At 39.2% G+C, this 20,343-nt stretch overlaps 5 protein-coding genes across 5 annotated transcripts in view; 3 read left to right on the top strand and 2 right to left on the bottom strand.

Annotated features, from left to right (window-relative positions):
* The window catches only part of LOC105449658 (single-minded homolog 2-like), a 42,429-nt gene extending 38,778 nt beyond the window's left edge, over positions 1-3,651 (bottom strand). Inside the window, exon 1 of the mRNA XM_011688981.1 lies at positions 2,081-3,651. The gene's annotated coding sequence lies outside the window, so the exon portion shown is untranslated. The remainder of the gene's footprint in view (positions 1-2,080) is intronic.
* The window catches only part of LOC105449656 (transmembrane protein C5orf28), a 61,647-nt gene extending 53,619 nt beyond the window's left edge, over positions 1-8,028 (top strand). Inside the window, exon 3 of the mRNA XM_011688973.1 lies at positions 7,753-8,028. Within this exon, the coding sequence (XP_011687275.1) occupies positions 7,753-7,884 (132 nt within the window). The 3' untranslated portion in view covers positions 7,885-8,028. The remainder of the gene's footprint in view (positions 1-7,752) is intronic.
* LOC105449660 (CWF19-like protein 1) lies at positions 7,774-10,140 on the top strand. Its single transcript, XM_011688982.1, has 4 exons — positions 7,774-7,864; positions 7,983-8,651; positions 8,752-9,403; positions 9,521-10,140. Exons 2-4 carry the CDS (start codon positions 8,038-8,040, stop codon positions 9,818-9,820), a joined length of 1,566 nt encoding a protein of 521 aa, XP_011687284.1. The 5' UTR covers positions 7,774-7,864; positions 7,983-8,037; the 3' UTR covers positions 9,821-10,140.
* Positions 9,815-12,113, bottom strand: LOC105449661 (probable methylthioribulose-1-phosphate dehydratase). Its single transcript, XM_011688984.1, has 6 exons — positions 11,919-12,113; positions 11,745-11,829; positions 11,069-11,163; positions 10,696-10,964; positions 10,409-10,610; positions 9,815-10,324 (listed from the first exon to the last, which is right to left on the bottom strand). The coding sequence occupies exons 2-6, from the start codon at positions 11,778-11,780 to the stop codon at positions 10,195-10,197; spliced, it is 732 nt and encodes a 243-aa protein (XP_011687286.1). The 5' UTR covers positions 11,781-11,829; positions 11,919-12,113; the 3' UTR covers positions 9,815-10,194.
* A 125-nt stretch (positions 12,114-12,238) lies between these two features.
* Positions 12,239-20,307, top strand: LOC105449655 (probable ATP-dependent RNA helicase DHX35). Its single transcript, XM_011688972.1, has 12 exons — positions 12,239-12,331; positions 12,630-12,844; positions 16,876-17,055; positions 17,291-17,431; positions 17,520-17,682; positions 17,795-17,956; positions 18,175-18,321; positions 18,396-18,537; positions 18,705-18,991; positions 19,514-19,819; positions 19,912-20,065; positions 20,143-20,307. Exons 1-12 carry the CDS (start codon positions 12,304-12,306, stop codon positions 20,267-20,269), a joined length of 2,052 nt encoding a protein of 683 aa, XP_011687274.1. The 5' UTR covers positions 12,239-12,303; the 3' UTR covers positions 20,270-20,307.
* The last annotated feature ends 36 nt before the right edge of the window (positions 20,308-20,343 follow it).

Here is a 20,343-nt window from a genome sequence, read left to right as displayed (position 1 = left end):
AACGGCACGCCCCGACGCGGCTGCCGCGACGCGTTACGCGCCTTCCTATTTACTTTACGTCGCGCGTTTCCTTCTGCCTTTTCCCTCTTCCTTCACCCTCGTCGGCGAAATGAGAATCCGGGCGCGTGAGTACGGCGACTCGAAAATAGTCCGATCCGTTTCACACGCGCGTTTCGCTCACGAGCGGATAAATCACGCGTTTTCAACCCCTTTTGCCATGACGGCGCTTTTAGACGCGATAGAACGGCTGAGTAGATGCATTCTCGATGCGAGGACATTCTAACGGAATAACACACGCCTCGGAAGATTTACGCCGTGAACGAAGACCTGAAGGCGACTTATCTAGGATAAACATTTAAATCGAGATTTAAATGACGGAGGAACGTATTGGGTGTTCTAGAGGAAAAAATTTTACCAAGTCAATTTCTGTCATAGAAGAGCTTCATTTAAGTCTAATTAGGCCTGACGAGTTGCGTAACATTTGAAAAAAGACTGTTTGAGGGGAAAAAAATTTCGAATACAAGTAAATTATAGTAAAATTTTTATATTTAATGTTATCATAATCAATTTCTCTTGAAGCTGAATTTGATCTAGAAATTTATTTTACATCAGCGATTTTTCGATTAGCGATTACATTAAAGAAACGTCTTTTGATGTAACGATTTCTTAACACCTAAATTAATTCAATTTCTTTGGTTGGAATAATCGTGAGCGTTCTGAAAAGGAAAATTAATCTCGGGAGGTGTATTGGAAGGGTGGAGACTCGTACACTGTGTCGCATAGCATAGATCATGCGGGCGCCGTAACACAATATCGAATTGATAAATTCAATGCGTTTCAGCGGACAATTTACCTGCATCCTCGCGCTCAAATTACACCTGCGACAAGATAACATTGATCTATATGCCTAATAAAGTTTTGAACTAGATAACGCGATACTTTCGTGTTAGGGCTTTTAACTGTCAATTCAATCATGTATAAAAATCTCCTGGAGAAACGGTAACGTTTCTATATAATTATATTAATCTTCCAAACTTTGAATCGCTAATCTTACAGCGGTAAATAAACAATATTGTACAAAAGGTACTTTTTTCGATTTACAGAGAAACATTTTTCTTTCTTTCCCTAAAACTTTCAATGAAAAAATTATTTAATATTAAATAATAATCTATCATCAGTTATTCACATTCCTATTTAAGTTATATTGAATTATTACATATAACTCTATGGCAGTAAATCATTATATTATATCTACGGCGGTAAATCATTACATGATTTACTGACAAATATTTATAGATATATAATATAATAGATTTAATAATTATAACAGATAAATATATCAATTAATTACAATGCTATATAGAGTTACAATAGAATAATACAAAAACAGCATTTTAAATATCACTCTCTGTAAAATTGTTATAAATCTTCTTATTAATACATCAAAATTTGATGCTCGACTGTCCAAAAATTTCTACCGCTTTCTCACGCTATTGATGTGCAAATGCGTGTCGTTATTCGAAATGCAAAGATGCCGATAACGATTACTCATGCGAAACGTCGAAGATATCGAAGAAAGATGTATCGGAAATATCGGTGAATGCGGGTTGCATTCTAGTCTCAAGTTTCGACTTCGATCATTTTGTATATCGACGCAGTACAGATAAAGAATACGTGAATACTTATATCAAATGCGTCTCTCTTACCTAATATGATACCATAATTTGATATTGAATAATTTAATATAAAAAATATATATAATCTTTCTCTCGAAGTTTTCGTTCTTACGGGAACAATTAATTCAATTTGTCCTTTAAAAACATATACATTAAATAATTTCGACAATATGTTTCAATGATTTTTATATACATAAATTTTGAACATAATCCAGACCTCAACACATAGTTAACTGTAAAACCCTATATCTATCTGTGCATTTCACATCGATTTTACTTCGCAAATATAAAGTAATTAAAATATATACGGAGAAGGGGGGGATTTCGGTGCTCGTCGCTCTCGCGACAACGTTGAATATCTATACGTGCCATTCTTTGAATGCGGAATCGATTGTTTTACGAACCTTTAGTGAGAGCCCGCTTTTATCTCTCATTGGGGCCTGCAGGGGGAAGAGAGTGGGTGGAACCAATTAATCTCCCTCGGCAGGCTCCCTCCGATTTCGCTCGACTTCCCTGGAGACGCGCACTTTTATCAAGCCGACGGTACTTGACACATTTCCAGCGACGCCTCGAATTTCCTCGCCATTTCCGGCACGACTCGCCGCTCTCCTCACTCGTATCGCCGCGCAATTTTGAGACTCGTCGGCACCATCGATTTGTCGAGGCAGCTCGTCAATCGTCGATCGAATCACTTTAACCACAGCTATTAATGATGCTAGTTTCTCATGGTACATTTAAGCGTTTCTTTTGCGATAACTGCGATACACGTCCTGCTTTACGTTTACGTTAAAAAAAAATGTTATAGAACTTATTCGTTATTATTATTGCACTACGTCGCGATTTATTCGTTGTTATTGCACAGTTAAATAGCTCGAAATTTCCGTTAGCAATAATCCGCGGTTAAAATGACTTGAATTTTCCGTTAATAATAAACAGCTTTAAGCTTGTTCCGAAACTCTATTTTGTGAAGCGATCTTTCATTGAAAATAGTTATTTTATTTTATTATTATTCAAATAGATTTCTTCTTTTCGCTTTAATCACTATACTATTAACGATTCTCTTCAATTAACTAAAGCTATTGAAATCAGTACGAAATATCTTTTTTATTTCTAGCTTTTTATCTCATTTTTATCTATTCCTGAAGTGTTTATCGACAAACTGCTTCTAATTCCTTTACGGCAAAACACCGATACACGCACTAGACACGTTGATTGTCAATTAGTGTCGAATTTCTTTTTGCAAACATTCGTATTAGAAATAAACCGATCGCACTCTCAGAGTCCGTTGCGTTGCCTCTCCGTCGGGATTTGAAGAGCCACCGGTATTCTCAAGCAAGCCATTTAAATGTCAATCAAACTATAACTCACGTCGAAATTGTAGTTCAACAAACGGAGAAGTCACTTCTTTAAATGGCTGCACCTCGCGTTAGATTGATTCGCGATCGAAATCAATACGTTTTCTATGGAACGTACTGGAGCGATCCTTCGTATAATCTCGCTTTCGGTTTTCCTCCCCGCCCGAGATTGTTGAAACTCTCGTCGCATAATTCACGATCTAGTTTTTGTGATAACAAAAACAATTCGATCTCTTTTTTCAAATCGTTTCTATTGCACGACACGCACCGAATCTCCGAATGTCGGCGTAAAATTAAAAACGTTTATAGTCACTCTGCCGACTCTGCAATCGCCGTCTTCTCCCGTTTCTTGTTCGGAATATCACCGCTTGCAACTCGATACAGCCGCCGACGGAGCGATTAATAGCGCTCGGTCACGCTAAAATTCGGTATCTCGAATGAAACTTGCATCTCACGCAATTCCCGCAAACGCGGTCGTTCGTCGCTTCTCTCAGCGACGGAATTTCTCCACGAAGGTATATCCTCTCCCTGAAGAACATACGACGCTTGCGGTACACCTCTCTCGCGATAATCGAAACGATCACACTCCCTCCCCCGCGACGATCACACGACGATCTCCTCGGGACACGTCATCCCAATCGCGGCTCCAGCCGCTTCGCGCGCTCGCGACCGATCTTCGCGGCGGCTGATTCTTCTCCTTTCGAAGTTTGTTCTCGGAAGAGACGGCACCCTTTTCCCGGCTGCCGCCGTACCCGATACTCCGAGATCGGCCGTCAGGCACGCCGGCAGACGCGGGCGGCGGCGGCGGCGGCGGCGGCGGCGGCGGCGGCGACGGAGGCGGCGGCGGCGGAGGCGGTGGTGCCGGTGGTGGTGCGGCGGTGATGTTCCTTCAATTTCGGATCTTGCAGGGAGACGCCGAAATCCGCGACACCTTACGCAATCAATTTATCAGGCTGGTCGCGTCGCACGTGTGCACCATTTACACAGCGTCGCTCATATTTGGCCGTACAACTGGATGCACCCTGCACGCCGGACCCCTTGCCCCCCTTCTCCCTATCATGGACCAACAGCCGCGAGGCGGCCGATCCCCGGTCGCCCTCGCCTTCGCCGTCCTCCTCGCACCTTCTCGCTCATCTCCCTTCCTCTCCTGCCTCCCTCTCTTGCGTCACACCGGTCCAGTTTAAACGTACGTAATACACGTTTGCGCGGCGGGTCCGCGAGTTTATCCGCCACCCTCACCCAACTACCCTTCTCATTGATAGAGTTATTAATGATTGCGTATATCAGTTGTCCTCGTGTATCCTCGGGCACATCCTCCATAATTTATTATTTACTTACTCTCGGGCATCTGTATCGCGCGGCGCGGATAAGAGATCTCTCTCGCTCCCGCCGTCGCTTCCGCGAGATCCGCGTCTTCCTCTGTCTCACTCCCTCTCCATTGTTCCCCTAGCCGGCTACCGTGTGTGTGTGAGATACTTCCGTGATGGCAACGCACACTCTGTCGCGGCTTCTGTCTATGTACTACGGTGAGGAGATTAACTATGTGTGTCGAGATAAACGCCTCTCGCATCCCATTGGCGCAAACTTCCTCGGCCACTCCCACGTGGCATCTGTGCGAGTATCCCCTCTACCGCCGCGGGAAATGTAGCCTCTTCGAGTTGCTCCCTCTCCATCCCCATCTCCGACCCGATGGTCCAGGGTCCTCCTCTTCCGCACTGCCGATGCCGTTGCCGCCGCGCGAGCATCTTCTCCATCTCGTGCTCGTTTTTAACGTTCTAGCGTCGCACGATACATGGGGATGAATGGGGGTGAAATTTGCGCCGCGACCCTTCGCACATCCTCCCTCTCGCGGAGCGCACCTCGTTGCAAATCCTCGCCACCCTTCTTCAATTCCGTAACTGGGAAGGAAATCGCGGACGAATGTCGGAGATCGGCAGGATCGATTGTCTTCTTGACTATGACACGTGTTATTCGACATTTATTTAATGAACGGCCGTGTAATAAATTCAATAAGTCTCGCTTATTCTTATATAATATGACTAGATCTTATTTTTATAAAACTAGAGTCATAATGAATTTTATATTTTATTAAAGAGGTGAGTTTTATTACAATCTCAATAATATGAAAATTTTATACGGAATCTGGGCCGCCGCTGACATATAAAGTGCCTTTGTGCAAAGAGGATTTTGCTCTCCTTCTTAATATTTTTATTTATTAATGTTTTAAATATAAGATATTTTTTTAAATAACTTTTTCAAATATCTTTAAAAAATGCGCAATTTTTCATTTTTGTTCTATGAAATTGATCATGTAAACTTTTTCTTAGAGCAACAATGTAAAAAGTGAAAATTTTTACCATTAAAGTTAACAGAGAAATTTTTTCACGTTTCCGTCCTAATAAGAAGAAAGTTACATGACCGATTTATCTTGGTAGCCTTGATGTGGCTCCGTATGTATTGAAAGATTTTAGTAGCGCCGGAAAATAAACAATTATAAATATATATAAATTAGTGTTTTATATACTTAAAACTAAAAATAATTTAAATCATATCAAATGCTAAAATTTAAATATTTATCCGCATTTTATATTTAACTTAACATCTGCAGGAGACATATATAGTAGTCTCATGCCTTCAACTATAGTGTATTATACACGCGCGAGATCACGTGCAAGTGACGCGAGCCGATGAATTTTCATTAACATTGAATTTTTTCACATTTTTATTGCGGATATATGTATAGCCTGAATATTTTTAATTAATATAAATTTATCTCGACATTTTAATACTGGGATTTTTGTCTTAAAATAATCTCAGGAATCTGCTTTTAAATATTATTATACATTGTTATATAAATCTTTACGGGATATCCTGTACATATATGCAAATGTTGAAAATGTCATTTATAAACGTTATAAACGTTGTAAAAGATTGATGGTTTGGAAAGAACCTGCATTCAAAAGGCTTGGGGTATTATATTTATACCGTTTCTAGTATTTTTTCTTTTTGTACATGTTCTTTGTTTTCATCACGTACGTGCGATTTACGAAGTCACCTTGCAGTCCTTGCACAAAACACCTTGTGCATCGAATCACCTGAAGCATCGAACGTTAAATTCAGATGCGCAGGTAGCAGTCTTCCGAGACAACAATCAAAGGTTGCATCTGTCCAAATCCTCCAACTCTCACGTTCGAGCAATTATAATGATACACACGGCAAGTAGAAATTTTAAATTTTCCCCATTGGTCCAATAGGAATAAAGGTGTTTCGACAATAATGTTGAAATACACCGACTTCTCAGAGACCGTCCCTTGCCTTTTTTGTTATAGATATTCTTTTTTATAAGCGCGAGACAATAAATTAATGATACAAGAGCAACCATTTCTTGAAAGTGAAAAGAATTCAATTTTTGATATAAATCATAATTAAAATTTAATCTTTCTCTTATGTATAGATATTCGATTCTTTAAAACAGTATTTAATAGTATATATTTTTTTTCTCTTTTTATCATTTTCTTTTGTAGTACTCTATTTCATCTCTTGCAAAAACTTAAGAAATTATCAGAAGCATTTCGTATATATCATCAATCGCATTCAAACTATCGAAATTCTCATACTTTGCGATATATATGTATTTTATTTAATTTTAGAATATGGAATATTTTATTATTAATGCACGTAGTTTCATTTGTAATTAATGCAAATAAACTATTATAGCTTTACATTTTTATTATTTTTATCATTCCTAATAATAAATCCTAATTTAGGTAATAATACCGATGAGGCGTCGCAATTTAATTTATTAATATTTATCATACAGAACTATTGTAAATATTATAATAATAAATGTAAAAACGTATATTATATTTTTTTAAATTTTGATTGAATTTCTGTCGGATATTAGCTAACGATAAGATGGAGACAAATTCTATACATTTGTTCGAAGAGTTCTTCAACTGAAGCCTACGACACACGATGCGATTTTTGCTACATTTAGCTGCGTTCAGAAACATCACTTGAGTGTCCCTGTGCAGAGGTGTTGAGGTACTATTTAAGATAAAAATCCCAATATTAAAATGTCGAGGTAAATTTATATTAATTAAAAATCTTCAGGCTATACATATATACGATGAAAATGTAATGAAAATGTAAAAAAAAATTCAATATTGAAAATAAATGAAAATTTCGGCTAAAAAGCAATTTTTGTGACTGTCAAGTGGGCCCGGGGGTAATTGAAGAACATTGACATTACCAACCATTTTGACTGTGTACCGAAACTACCGAGGATAACAAACAATTACTATTTTGTTATCGACAGTGGAAAGTTCGCTATATTAATAAAAAATTGTCTAACGAAAATTGTCATATGTATATTAATAAAAAGTGTCTAAATTCATACTTGAAAAACTTTAGTTCAAAAGTATTTTTAAACATCTTTGCCACGTTATTTACCAAACTAGAATATTTTTTCAACAGTTTTGTCCAATATGCTATTTGTGCGCCAACTGATTATTATAGGATTGAAAATTTTTAGAATTTTTTAGAAAGTTTTACAAATTCGTAATTCCTTGTGGGATGCATTTAATAAATATATAAAATTATAATATTGAATTAATTTTATTTTTATCGTACGATAAGATTATGTAACAGATCAACTGACTGCTAATAAAAATATGTTAGTATTTTTGAAAATTCCCTATATAAATAACTAAATTTTCTAGGGAATTCAAGGGGATTGCTCTTCGTTTTCTGTTTACAATCACTCGAATCAGAACGAAAACATATGTATATTGTATACTACGTACGAAAGTACTCCAGAATATCATCGAGAAGGTACTGCAAAAATAATTTGATTAAATTTTACAAAACACTAGTGATCACAATATTTCTCTTAGAAAAATAACATATGCAAGCGAGAGCTGTCTTTTAAAACAATCTGGAAATATTTTAGAATCAATGATCGTTGGTTGTGATTGACACAAACCATTACAATTTGATTGTCAAACATGAGTGACAAGCAGAAAGTCCTTATTTGCGGGGATGTGGAAGGGCATTTCAAGTTCCTGTTCTCCAAAGTCGACGCTATCAACAAGAAAAGCGGCCCATTCGATTTTCTGTTATGCGTCGGCAATTTCTTCGGCGCGGATAACTCCGAATTGGAGTCGTACAAATCCTGCGAGAAAACCATCCCGGTACCCACGTACATCATCGGCCCCAACCGAGAGTCGGACCTGACGGAGTATCCCGAGGAGGATGGATGCGAGATATGTCAGAATCTCACTTATCTCGGAAAGCGTGGTCTTTACACGGCCAGTTCGGGTCTCAAAATAGCGTATGTCAGTGGCATCGAGAAAGTCCCGCCCGAGAACAAGGCCATTCACTTCGACGAGCACGACGTTGTGTCCGTCAGGAACAGTTGCTTGAAGGGCCAACCGAGTTTTCGCGGCGTGGACGTCTTGCTGACGTCTCCGTGGCCGGAAGGCGTGACCAATCTCGACGCCAACAAGCCGGAATGCAAGTACAGGGGTTCCAAGTTAATCGCCTGGCTCGCTACTCACATTAAACCTAGATATCACGTGTCGGCCTTGGAAGGGATTTATTACGAACGGCCACCATATCGGTAATTATTCGGTCATTATTCTTGAAAGTTTAAGGTTTAAATCAAAGTTTCTGAAAACAAATACAAAATCACGTTGAAAATGACGTCCTCTTTATTACAGAAATCAAAGCCAGGGTGACGAAAGTATGGAAATAGCCACTAGATTCATAGCTCTCGCGCCGACACTGAATGACCAGAAGAAGAAGTGGTTGTACGCGTTGAATTTGACACCCGTCGACAGGACCAGGCTGTCGGATCTGGTTATGAAGACGACCGACGAGACGTCGAGTCCGTATCCCAAATCTATGCTGTCCGACGATCCGACTTCGCAGAAGCAGGCTCACACGCAGTTCTTCTACGACATGGACTCGAAAGACAATGCGAAGAGATCGCGGCATCAGAACAGCGGCCTGAATAAAAAGGCGAAGCCGGAATTCGATCAGTCGAAGTGCTGGTTCTGCTTGTCCAGTCCGGTGGTCTCCAAGCACCTGGTGATCTCCGTCGGCACAGAGATCTACCTGGCACTGGCGAAGGGCGGTCTGGTGGAGGATCATCTCTTAATTCTACCGATAACGCATCATCAGAGTCTGTCGATTCTACCGAAGACCGTGAAGGAGGAGATGGATCTCTACAAGAAAGCCGTGAGCAAGTACTACGAGAGTACCGACAGAGTACCCGTGTTCTTTGAGAGAAACTTCAAAACGTCTCACTGTCAATTGCAAGCTGTACCTGTTCATAAAAATCAAGCACCCGCACTGAAGGAAATGTTCGAGGTATTTTTTCTTAATTTTTGTTTTTTAATTAAAGAATGTCCGAACGTACCTTTTGTTTTATATATATATATATAAATATTAATATATATATATAAATTTACGAATTTCTGCTTTCAGGAATTGGCCGAATGTAACAATTTCAAAATAACGGAGTTGCCGCCACACTCAGATTTGCAGCAGATCGCCGCACCCGGCGTTCTATATTTTTACGTAGAATTACCGGACGGAGGAATCTTGTATTATAGGATCAAGAAAGACTTCCCGCTACAATTCGGTAGAGAAGTATTAGCGTCCGACAGGATATTAGATATCAACGATAGGTCTGATTGGAAAGATTGTCATATGAGCCAAGAGGAAGAGACTGAGCTGGCGAAGAAGATTAGGAAACAATTTGCGCCATTCGACATAGATACTTAAAAATATCCGTATTATTTATGCTTTAAGTATACGTACATAATATACGTACAGTAGTGTATATATTCGTATGAAGTATGTCATAATTAAAATTTTATAATCTATTTCTTATTTTAATTTTTATATGTCCAAAAAATGTGCGTACAGATAAATTGTGGCATTATGGCACATCGAATTATGGCATAAAAATTAATTTTGTATTCATTTTTAAGTCCAAATATTTCTGTAGATCACTTGTATGTATTATAGAATTTTTATATGCCCAAAAAATGTATATACAGATAAATTGTGGCATTATGGCACATCAAATTATGGCATAAAAATTAATTTTGTATTCATTTTTAAGTCCAAACAATTCTGTAGATCACTTGTATGTATTATAGAATGGTAATAACGTCGTTATTTGCTTGGTACTTTAATTCATAATCATTTGGAGTCGCTGATGGGTCTAAGCCACACTGTTTCATCTGAACTGCAATATCGAGTAAATAATCGTAACATTCCGTCCTGTAAAAAGAAAGAGAAACACAATTTAAGAACAAAAATCATTAATAAATTTCATTGCTGATACACAATAGCGAAGTAGCTTACATAGTTTTCGCCTGTTGCCAAGAATCGCCCCACACGTAAATCCCATGTCTGCGTACCAATACCGCGCAAGTCTCGGGATAACGAACGATAGTTTTATCTAAATCGTCCCTTAAATCCCTCTCAAAGGGAGTATTTTCTATGATCGGTATTACCAACTCCTCGTCGTAACGATACGCTCTACCCTCTTTCTGATTCCATATTCCTATATAAGTCAAATCATTTGATATTGTCATTAATGTGAAATTAATTATAAATGGATTTGAAGGAGAAGCGATTTAAATGTATACCTTTTATCATCTCGAGATGAGTGAGCCTGACTTCTTTCCCAGGCCACAATAATGTTGCCATCACAGCGAACTTCGAGTGCGTATGAATCACAGCACCTGCGTGCCTTCTTATGTACGCGCACATGAATAGCGGAGTGCATTGCGACTTCTTCAGTTTCTTCTCCGGCGGAGGCAATTCCAAATCTGTCCCATTGATATCCTGCACAAACATATCGTTGGGCACCATGCGCTCCTTTTGCACACCAGAAGGAGCTATGTAGATCTTGTCTCTGTAGGACAGAAATAATTTTAATGTCTATACATATTTTCAATAATTTTATGGATATGGCAATCTTTAGCCTTTAGAGCAATATGTGTAACCGCAGATATTAACTCATGTTTTATGGAGATACCGCCACCAGTACCAGTCACCCATCCGAGATGATAAAACTGCCGGCACAGTTCTGGAATAAGATTTCTTGGGTGTTCCTGCGTAAAAGTAATAAATGATATTGTTAAATTAAATCGATACACACGCATAAGTTTTAGAATTAAAGTAAATTTCGTTTAAGACCGGTCTACAATTGCATAAGCATAGTTGCAAATAGTTGTAGTTGTAAGAATATTACAATCGAATATAAGAAGAATATTCGACTGAAATTGGTCAGTTCTTACAACTACAATTACTTACAACTACGCTTACATAATTGTAGACCAGGCTTTAAGACTTAATTACAACATCCACATTAATAAATCAACACGCATATGCGTAAATGATATGAAAACTTTGGAACAGACTACTATGAAAGAATCACAATTAAACATGCGTTGATTAAATAAGATTAAATAAGAAGCTTTATAATTAACTAACAATTGAGAACTTTAAAACGCTAAACACGTAAGATTCGTACTAAATAAACTATATGGGAGCACCTGGATCCGCTTTACCGTGTTTGGCGTTTTAAAGCTCTCAATTGTTAGTTAACACTCCACGGTTTCTAGATACTTATTACTTTATAATTAAATACCTTGAGAAAAATATTTCAATAAAATTCACAAATATTACATACTTTGTCGTAGTCGGCATCGTAAGCTTCTGACGACATCTTGACTCCCGAAACGGCTGCAGGGCAAGAGACCGGAGCAGAGTTCTATCTATCAAAACAAAATCATTATCACAGACGTTATACGTGTCACGCGCGAGATAACAAGAAAACAGCTGATAACAGTAAACGCGCATATACCTGCAGTCACTGTATGTACTTTCAAAAATTAAAGCGTGCCATCCATAACGTGCATCGCATATTGCGTGTGGAATTACGAGCAAGTTTCTGCGTCAGCGTTATAAGAATTATTACTCGTCGTTGCGTTTTATGTTGTTATTCCATCAGAAGCTATTAAGCGGCAATTTGGCGGACGCACGTGTAAAATGGCAATGGCTAGAGCCATCTGTCGTAAAAGTGCCATAAAACTTGTTGTGGTTGTTTGTATACATTAGACACTTCTGTGCTGCTAATATGCAGTTGTATTTATTTTTATTTTATTCGTATTACTTATGGTCTACCATTTAAGTAACGTATATATATTATAAATTTTCCTGTGTCGAAGCTGTTTTAATCTTCTCCAAAGATGTTTCGGCCGGTTTTCTCCAAGCCGGGTAAGGTTATGTTATTCAGGTTATGTTATTCAATTATTGAGTATTATTCATATACACATACATTTATTGCGATTCCATTAAATTTAATTGCCCTCAACTTTTATATTATAAATTATTGAGATGTGCCAGTGATTATTTAACTGCCATGTTGGGCGAGAGATAGCTTATAATTCAACAATTCGTTTGTTGTGCAATCTAATTAAATAGTTTAACAAAAAAGCATGAAAGTCTCATTTGATTTGTTGTTAAAAAAAAATTGTGAGATGTCGATTACTAATTCGAAACTTTATTATGTCAGGAGACAGCATGTGGCAGGAGGATAAGCCTGATATTGATGCCCACTCGTCGACACAGTTTGTTTACAATGCGCATCATTCTCTCGCGCTCGACATGCAGCGTCAACGGCTGCCTATATTCAAAAACAGGGATCACATTATTTACTTGCTGGAGAAATACCAGACCTTGGTCCTGGTCGGCGAAACAGGCTGTGGCAAAAGCACCCAAGTCCCTCAGGTAAATTTTGAACATATAACTTATTGATTAAGATGACAGAGTCTCTGGCATTTCTATTAAAATTTATTGTATCCACAAATATCTTGATTCACACTGGGAATATATATGGGAATCAATAATTGCCAGTGTCAGTATTTCAGTAACAAAATCTACACAAGTTAAAAGATATTAGAGTTAATATTCTGTATAAAAGATATTAGAGTTAAGAGTTAATATTCTGTCATGAGAGACAGTAGTAGTAGGAGGCAATGATTCTTTTATTTAAATAATATTAAGGCATCTTTCAGTTGCGTATTTTTTCAAAAAAATGTACAAAAATCACTCGGCAGCTCCAATTATTCAATGACATACAAACTTTCATCTTATTATTAGACTCTTAATATTATAATTATATCACATAACTAAAACTGCAATCATATTTATAATGAATACGCTGAAAACATGTATTTAAATCCCACTACGCTGCACTGGTTATATATGTATAAATTAAACAAGTAAACATTGAAGATTAGTCAACAGCGATTATCGAATACGATTTATATAACAAATGTATCCATAATCGACATAATGTATTGAAATATGTGCAACAGACACATTGACTTTAAGAACGTGGAGAGAAGAGGAATAACCAGTTTTTATCTTCATGAATTATTCATGCGTGGAAATAAAAATTTTTATTTCCCCCGCCGATGCTTGCACTCTGCTCTAAACATGGCGTGCGTTTATGCCTACATCATTTTCCGTTGCACACGCGACCTTCGTACATACATCCGAACTCCAAACGAAACTCAACACCGCGCAGATATAAATAGAATTCTACGCACAAGAGAGAGCATCTACTAGACTTCAATTCATTCGTAAATACGAGAGTTCGAACATTTGGCCGTTTTAGGGATGCGTCTCGTGGGAAGTCGGGGGAAGTTAAGAAAGAGGAATGATGCTGCCGCTTCTTCTGTCATCCTTATCGTGTTTGTTTTATCTTCGCGTGCAATTATATATACGCGGCGCTCCTGCCCTGCGAGCGCTACCAGTTTAACGCGGCCCGTGTCAACGTCCGGCGAGCGCGCGAGCCTCCGTCGGATTGGATTAAAGATAATCGCGGATCAAGCTCTGATATTGACCTATTACGGAACGGAGTGAAACCCGCGATCGGCGAAGGTGAACGCGAGCGGGCCACCTGCGCCTGTCTCCTCCGCCTTAGTGCGACCCGCGACTTCGTGGATCGCGCGCGGTCTCTCGAAAGGAATAGAAAAAAAAAAAGAGGAGTCGTCGGAAGCCGAGACAGGACACTCGCCGCACGCATATCCGGTCATCTCTGTCCGCTCATTATCCAAAATAGATGGAAAAGCAACGGGGTGTCATAATCTGATGCGAGGAAGCTTGCGGCGGAGCTGATAATGGCCCAGTTGCGGCTTGAGACGCGACGTATTGTTGAGTAAGTTTCAGAATACGCGCGCCGACGACGCGGTAGAGAGACGCGGAGCGCGTCGTCTGACTTCGATGACAAGTTCATTTCAACGTAATTACATTTACGTGACGTAAATTTTGTAACAAGGTGCCGCCAGTTATTGCTGGTAAACCGCTCGGTCAGTACGACAAAGGAAGCTGTTCTTGCTGAAGCTATAATGCTAACGTCGCGTGGAAGAGTACGGAACAATTAAAAATCAAATCGCGACTCGGATATACGTCTAGAAGAAAGGACGAAGAGGAGGACCATCGTGAGGGATGTCATAGCGTGTCGATCAACGAGGCGATACAATATTTAAAAAAGGCATGCTCAGCAAGATTTTTTTCGACACATAAAACGCAAGCTAAATTTATGGAACGTCGCTAATTAGTAAGAATAATAATCGAAGTGTGCCGCAGCGGGGCGTGTCGGTTTTTAATCAGATGACAAATAATTAATAAGTCATTAGAAGAATAAATACAACTGAATTGACTTAGATAAACAAAGGAAACGGTATTACAAAGGGGGAAAAAAAATAAAGCGACGAGGAGCGTAACGAGGCCTTCCATCTCGGAAGATGTATTCGTCGATGTTTAGTAAGACATGTCTGGCATTTCTGTTCCTGCTGTACTTCGTCGGGATGGATGTATTACTTTACCTCCGAGTGCAGAATTACGACGTACGTCCGTCCGTGAACGGCACGCGAGTTTCGCCGTATAATTCGCCGATCTCCTGCGACCTGAATCCAATTTGCACGGTGACGGTGAAGGCCATGATGCTGGACCATCCGAATCACTACGTCCTGAGCCCGCTGGCGTCCCTGGTGGATCATTTGCTGGGCATCAGCCGCACCTGGATGTGGCTGACGCCGAACGCCATCAGCGTGTCTCACGTAGCGGTGGCTGTGATCGGCGCCCGGTACGTCACACGGAGTTCCCTCTTTTACAGACGAGTGGGTGTCGTCCTGTTCCAAGTCCGGGCCTGGCTGGACGATCTGGACGGCCACGTGGCCAGGACGAGGCGCAACGTCAAGGGCGAGAGATCGGACGTCGGGTCCGTCGGCTATCTCGTGGACGGCATTTGCGACGGTCTCGGCTGCATCGCTCTCACGGTCGCGGTGTTCTTCTTCCTGAGGCGCAGCTTTAATCATCGCGCCGGTTACGAGGGGCTGCTCATTCGGACGTTATCGTCGTCATCGTCGTCGTCATCGTCGTCGTTGTTGTCGTCCCACAATTCCGTTTCCTCCTCCACCACGTTCCGGAGATCACCTCTGTACAGCGTGCTGATGGTGGGCCTCCACTTCTCCCTGACGAGCATCGCTTGGAACCGGTACATAGCCGTCTACCAGGATCTGCTGGAGTCCGACGTCTCGTCGACGATCGGCCGGCAGGATCTGTACGACAGGCAGACCGTCGTCTTCAGAAGTATCTCCTTCTGGACCGTCGCTCTCGCGTGGAAGATCTTCAACTTCCACGCGATGATGGACTATATGCTTCTGGCAATATTTCTCGATCGCATTTCGGAATACGTCAGACTCGTGTGGTGGCAGCTACCCACAGTGTTGCTTCTGCTTGTCCTTATTAGCGAGCTTCACTATACGTACACTTATATGGAAGTATTGTCGGTGAACGGGAGTTTGCGGTCCTCCTTGTACGCATTTCCTGATCCATAAGTTTATTTCTTCTTAATGTCATTTGTGTTTTATTTAATACATGTGATATATAAAAAAAATAATATATTTTATTGCAAGTTGCTTGTGTATTCTTAAGTTTTAAACAATGAAACTTTTATATGTATGGATTTGCCTTTCTAAAATAGCGCGACAAATATTTTAAGTAAAAACTGAAATTGATCAGGAAAATACATATAACTGTACGCAACGCGTTCCAGTATTTTTCTTTTTCTTATCGCTGCTATACAAGACAACTTACGGTTGTATCTACGTCGAAATAGGTCAGTTATTGACTATACAGTTAGGCATTTTTATCTTATCCAGTGCCAAGGATGTTACCTAACTGCAGCACGAATATAAACGAACGTATGCAAAAAAAAAACTATTACATGCACGTAATAGTAAGACGAAAAACCAAGTTTCGTAATGCTCTGAATAACACGCGATCAGTGTCAATAGTTGCGTTTGGTATAAGGTTTCGTCAAAGTTTATAACGCTGTGGCTAGTATCTTGTATTTAATATTTATAACGAGAATGTGCAATAAAAGTATTTTTATATAAACAATTTATTCCTGAAACACTCGTTCACATCTGTTTTATCGTTTTTCCATCCAAAAATAAATCCTTCAGTGTAAAAATATTTTTCAGAATTATGCAAATGAATTTTTACACATTATATAATAATGAATATTAAATTATTCAAGCACATACATATTGATGAATGATATTAATTTATTGGTAGATAATAATTTTTATTAATATTCTTTTTTTTTACTCATGATAGCACATATTTTAATGGATACTTATCATTGAATTCAATTTTCTATACTGTGCATAATAAAATGTGTCTTGAAACAAATTAATAGTATAATATTATGCGTATAAACCACGTTTTTAATTTTTTTTTTTCAGTATCTTCTCGAGGCAGGATGGTGCGCAGACGGGAAGAAGATCGGCATCACGGAGCCCAGAAGAGTCGCGGCCACTTCTCTAGCGAATCGCGTGGCCGACGAACGTAATTGCATTCTAGGGACCACCGTCGGTTATTGCATACGCTTCGATGATTACACTGACGAAACGACCAAAATTAAGGTGCGACGCCGCGAACGTAAAACAAATAGAACGGAAAACGCTTCTACTCGACTTCTACTCGAAATAATTTCTAATTTAACATCATGAAAGATCATTAATTGCATTTTTTCGTTGTTGCACCATGATAAATATTAGAAGTAATATCAGCGTTTTTCTGTGTATTTTGTATTAACACGTATGTGCGTATTATATTTCGTTAAAAAAAAAAACTAACGTATAAACGGCGTCTTTGTAGTACATGACGGAGGGTATTCTCCTGAGGGAATTAATGAGCGATCCGTTATTGACAACCTACTCGGTCATCATTCTGGACGAAGTGCACGAGAGAACGCTCCTGACTGATATCATAATGGGGCTGCTGAAAAAAATAATCAGGGTAAATTCGTTGAGTATTTATTGGCGGACGTAACTTTCCTCGCGCGCGAGATACAATAAATTGACGTTATCTGTTGAAACGTTTGCAGAAACGGAAGAGTCTGAGAATTATCGTATCGTCGGCGACGGTTGACGCGGAGGAGCTTCGAGATTTCTTTAACGTAAATACGACGAAGGACTTGAGTAAAGATAGCGCGGTTATCATGAGCGTCGAGGGGCGGTTGTATCCGGTGGATGTATTTTTTCTGAAAGGTATACAACACACACACACACACACACACACGCGCGCGCCGCGCAGTCACGTGACGTTCGTGACTGAAATTATTAACGCTTGCCGTTTAATTAAGGTTGTATCACGTTGCAGAACCAGTGGCGAATTATGTTAACGGCGTAGTAGACACCGCTCTAAAAATACACGAAACGGAGGAGTCGGGTGACATTCTGGCGTTCCTCACAGGACTCGACGAGGTCGATCAAGCCGTGTCCCTTTTATCGGAACACGCAAAGCTTATAAAAGACGACAAACGTGAGTAAAATAAAAGTGATCGAGCAGTTTCCCAGATAGGGAATAGTCAGAATTTTTAATATAGAAAAATTTCGAGAAAGGAGTCAATTCTTAAGTTATTGCATTAATCCTTAATTCTTTCCCATATACATATATAAAATAATATATTAAGTATAATTAATTAAAAAATATATATATAGGCGAATTTTTTAAAGCTAAATTGGATAATTTATTTCTAGAGAAGCTGCTTCCATTACCGATGTACGGATCACTTCCGAACGCGGAGCAACTTAAGGTGTTCTGGAGGGCCGCTAAAGACACTCGCAAAGTTATCGTAGCTACCAACATCGCGGAAACGTCCATTACTATTCCAAATATCGTTTATGGTATATTAGTGCGCTTTTATCCCCTTCTCAGCGCTTGACTCGACATTATATAACCGGAACTTTGTAATGTACAGTAATCGATTGCGGTTTCGTCAAGATACCATGGTTTGAAGCGGAAACGCAAACGAACAGCCTCGTTATCGTGCCCGTATCAAGAGCGTCCGCCAATCAGCGAGCCGGCCGCGCAGGTCGCATGCGTAGTGGAAAAGCATTTAGGTAAAGGAAGCAAGCGGCTAATTACTATGTTCCGTACGCTAATTATGTATGTTTTCGAGTAATCGTAATTATGTATGTTTCTAGTAATCGTAGTAGTGGTGTATTTTTTATTCCGTATATAAAAATTATATTGCGCAGATATGATAAAATACTTTTCAATCTTACAGATTGTACACGGAAGAGGCTTACGCTGAACTGTTCGAAGCTACGCCACCGGAGATGCAGCGATCAGATTTGGCACCGGCGATACTGCAACTGAAGGCCCTGGGCATCGATAATGTATTGCGCTTCAATTTTCCATCCGCGCCGCCCAGCAAGAATCTAGTCACGGGATTGGAATTGCTTTACGCGTTAGGTGCGATCGACAGTAACGGAGATTTGACGACGCCGTTAGGTCTGACGATGGCGGAGATGCCTTTGGAACCGGTGCTAGCGAAATCCTTAATCACATCCGGTAAGGACAGCTATGTTAATAGATTTTTAAAGTACAATAATAAAATGCAAAACTTCTTTATAAAGTCAGTGACATTTTTCGAAATCGAAATTTTTCAATCCCTATAAAATATAGTAGTGTTATATAAAATCATGATTATAGCAATAAATTTATGAAATTCTTAATCGTATCTGGTAAGGACAGCTATGCTAATAGATTTTTAAAGTACAATATAAAATGCAAAACTTCTTTATAAAGTCAGTGACATTTTTCGAAGTCGAAATTTTTAAAGCTCTACAAAATATAGCAATAGTATTATATAAAATCATGATTATAGGAGTAAATTTACGAAATTCTTAATCGTATCTGGTAAGGACAGCTATGCTAATAGATTTTTAAAGTACAATATAAAATGCAAAACTTCTTTATAAAGTCAGTGACATTTTTCGAAGTCGAAATTTTTAAAGCTCTACAAAATATAGCAATAGTATTATATAAAATCATGATTATAGCAGTAAATTTATAATTTTTTGTTGTTGATAGGTGAGATGGGGTGTTCCGAGGAGATCACGACGATACTCGCCATGCTACAAGTTCAGAACGTTTTCGTGCAACCCGGCGGAGGGCAAGCGGCGCTAAAAGCGAGAATAGCGCACCGCAAATTTGAAGTGGAAGAGGGAGATCTTCTCACGTTGCTGAACGTCTACACAGCTTTTGAACAGAATAAAACGCCCGCTTGGTGCCAGCAACATTTCCTCAATCACAAAGCTCTGCGAAGAGTTATGGAAATTCGCGTGCAGATGCATAAAATGCTGAAACGCCTAGACATTCCACTGGTATCCTGCAATGGTACGAAAACTTAAATTTAATTGCAAAATACAAAAATAATTATATCTCTAGTTTTGAATTATATCAAAAAATAATAATTCTGGATCTTTTAGGGAATGTTCAACAAATTCTCAAGTGTTTGACCGCTGGTCTCTTTCCTAAAGCGGCATATCTGCATTACACAGGCATGTATAGAACGGTTCGAGGCAATAAGGATTTGTACATTCATCCAAATAGTTGCTTATATACTCTACAGCAGCCGCAATGGTAAATATAAAAGAAAATTCGATTGGATTATTCTATTGAAAGTTTTATTTATTTCATTTAATATTATTTCATTCTAGGTTGCTATTTTGCGAAATTTTGCAAACGAATAAAACTTATATGAAGGACTTGACTGTCATACAGCCAGAAATGTTGTTAGACGCGGCACCACATTTTTACGAGAGAACGTCTATTGAATCTGTTTAAAAAAATACAGTTTAAAAATAAAAATATTGTAATTATAATGCTCAGAGTTTTGATACAATCATTTTCTATCTTGT

This window comes from Wasmannia auropunctata, unplaced genomic scaffold (assembly GCF_000956235.1).
Source record: "Wasmannia auropunctata unplaced genomic scaffold, wasmannia.A_1.0 LD336074.1, whole genome shotgun sequence".
In the NCBI taxonomy this organism is placed as follows: Eukaryota; Metazoa; Arthropoda; class Insecta; order Hymenoptera; family Formicidae; genus Wasmannia; species Wasmannia auropunctata.
This window is presented reverse-complemented; position numbering and strand designations above follow the sequence as displayed.

Coding starts and splice junctions, on each gene's coding strand:
- LOC105449660 (XM_011688982.1), top strand. CDS start 8,038: ATGAGTGACAAGCAGAAAGTCCTTATTTGCGGGGATGTGGAAGGGCAT. Junction 8,652..8,751: donor TACGAACGGCCACCATATCG/GTAATTATTCGG, acceptor TCTTTATTACAG/AAATCAAAGCCAGGGTGACG. Junction 9,404..9,520: donor CACTGAAGGAAATGTTCGAG/GTATTTTTTCTT, acceptor TTCTGCTTTCAG/GAATTGGCCGAATGTAACAA.
- LOC105449661 (XM_011688984.1), bottom strand. CDS start 11,780: ATGTCGTCAGAAGCTTACGATGCCGACTACGACAAA. Junction 10,611..10,695: donor TCATCTCGAGATGATAAAAG/GTATACATTTAA, acceptor TGACTTATATAG/GAATATGGAATCAGAAAGAG. Junction 10,325..10,408: donor TGGCAACAGGCGAAAACTAT/GTAAGCTACTTC, acceptor TTCTTTTTACAG/GACGGAATGTTACGATTATT.
- LOC105449655 (XM_011688972.1), top strand. CDS start 12,304: ATGTTTCGGCCGGTTTTCTCCAAGCCGG. Junction 17,957..18,174: donor GCTTATAAAAGACGACAAAC/GTGAGTAAAATA, acceptor ATTTATTTCTAG/AGAAGCTGCTTCCATTACCG. Junction 19,820..19,911: donor TCCACTGGTATCCTGCAATG/GTACGAAAACTT, acceptor TGGATCTTTTAG/GGAATGTTCAACAAATTCTC.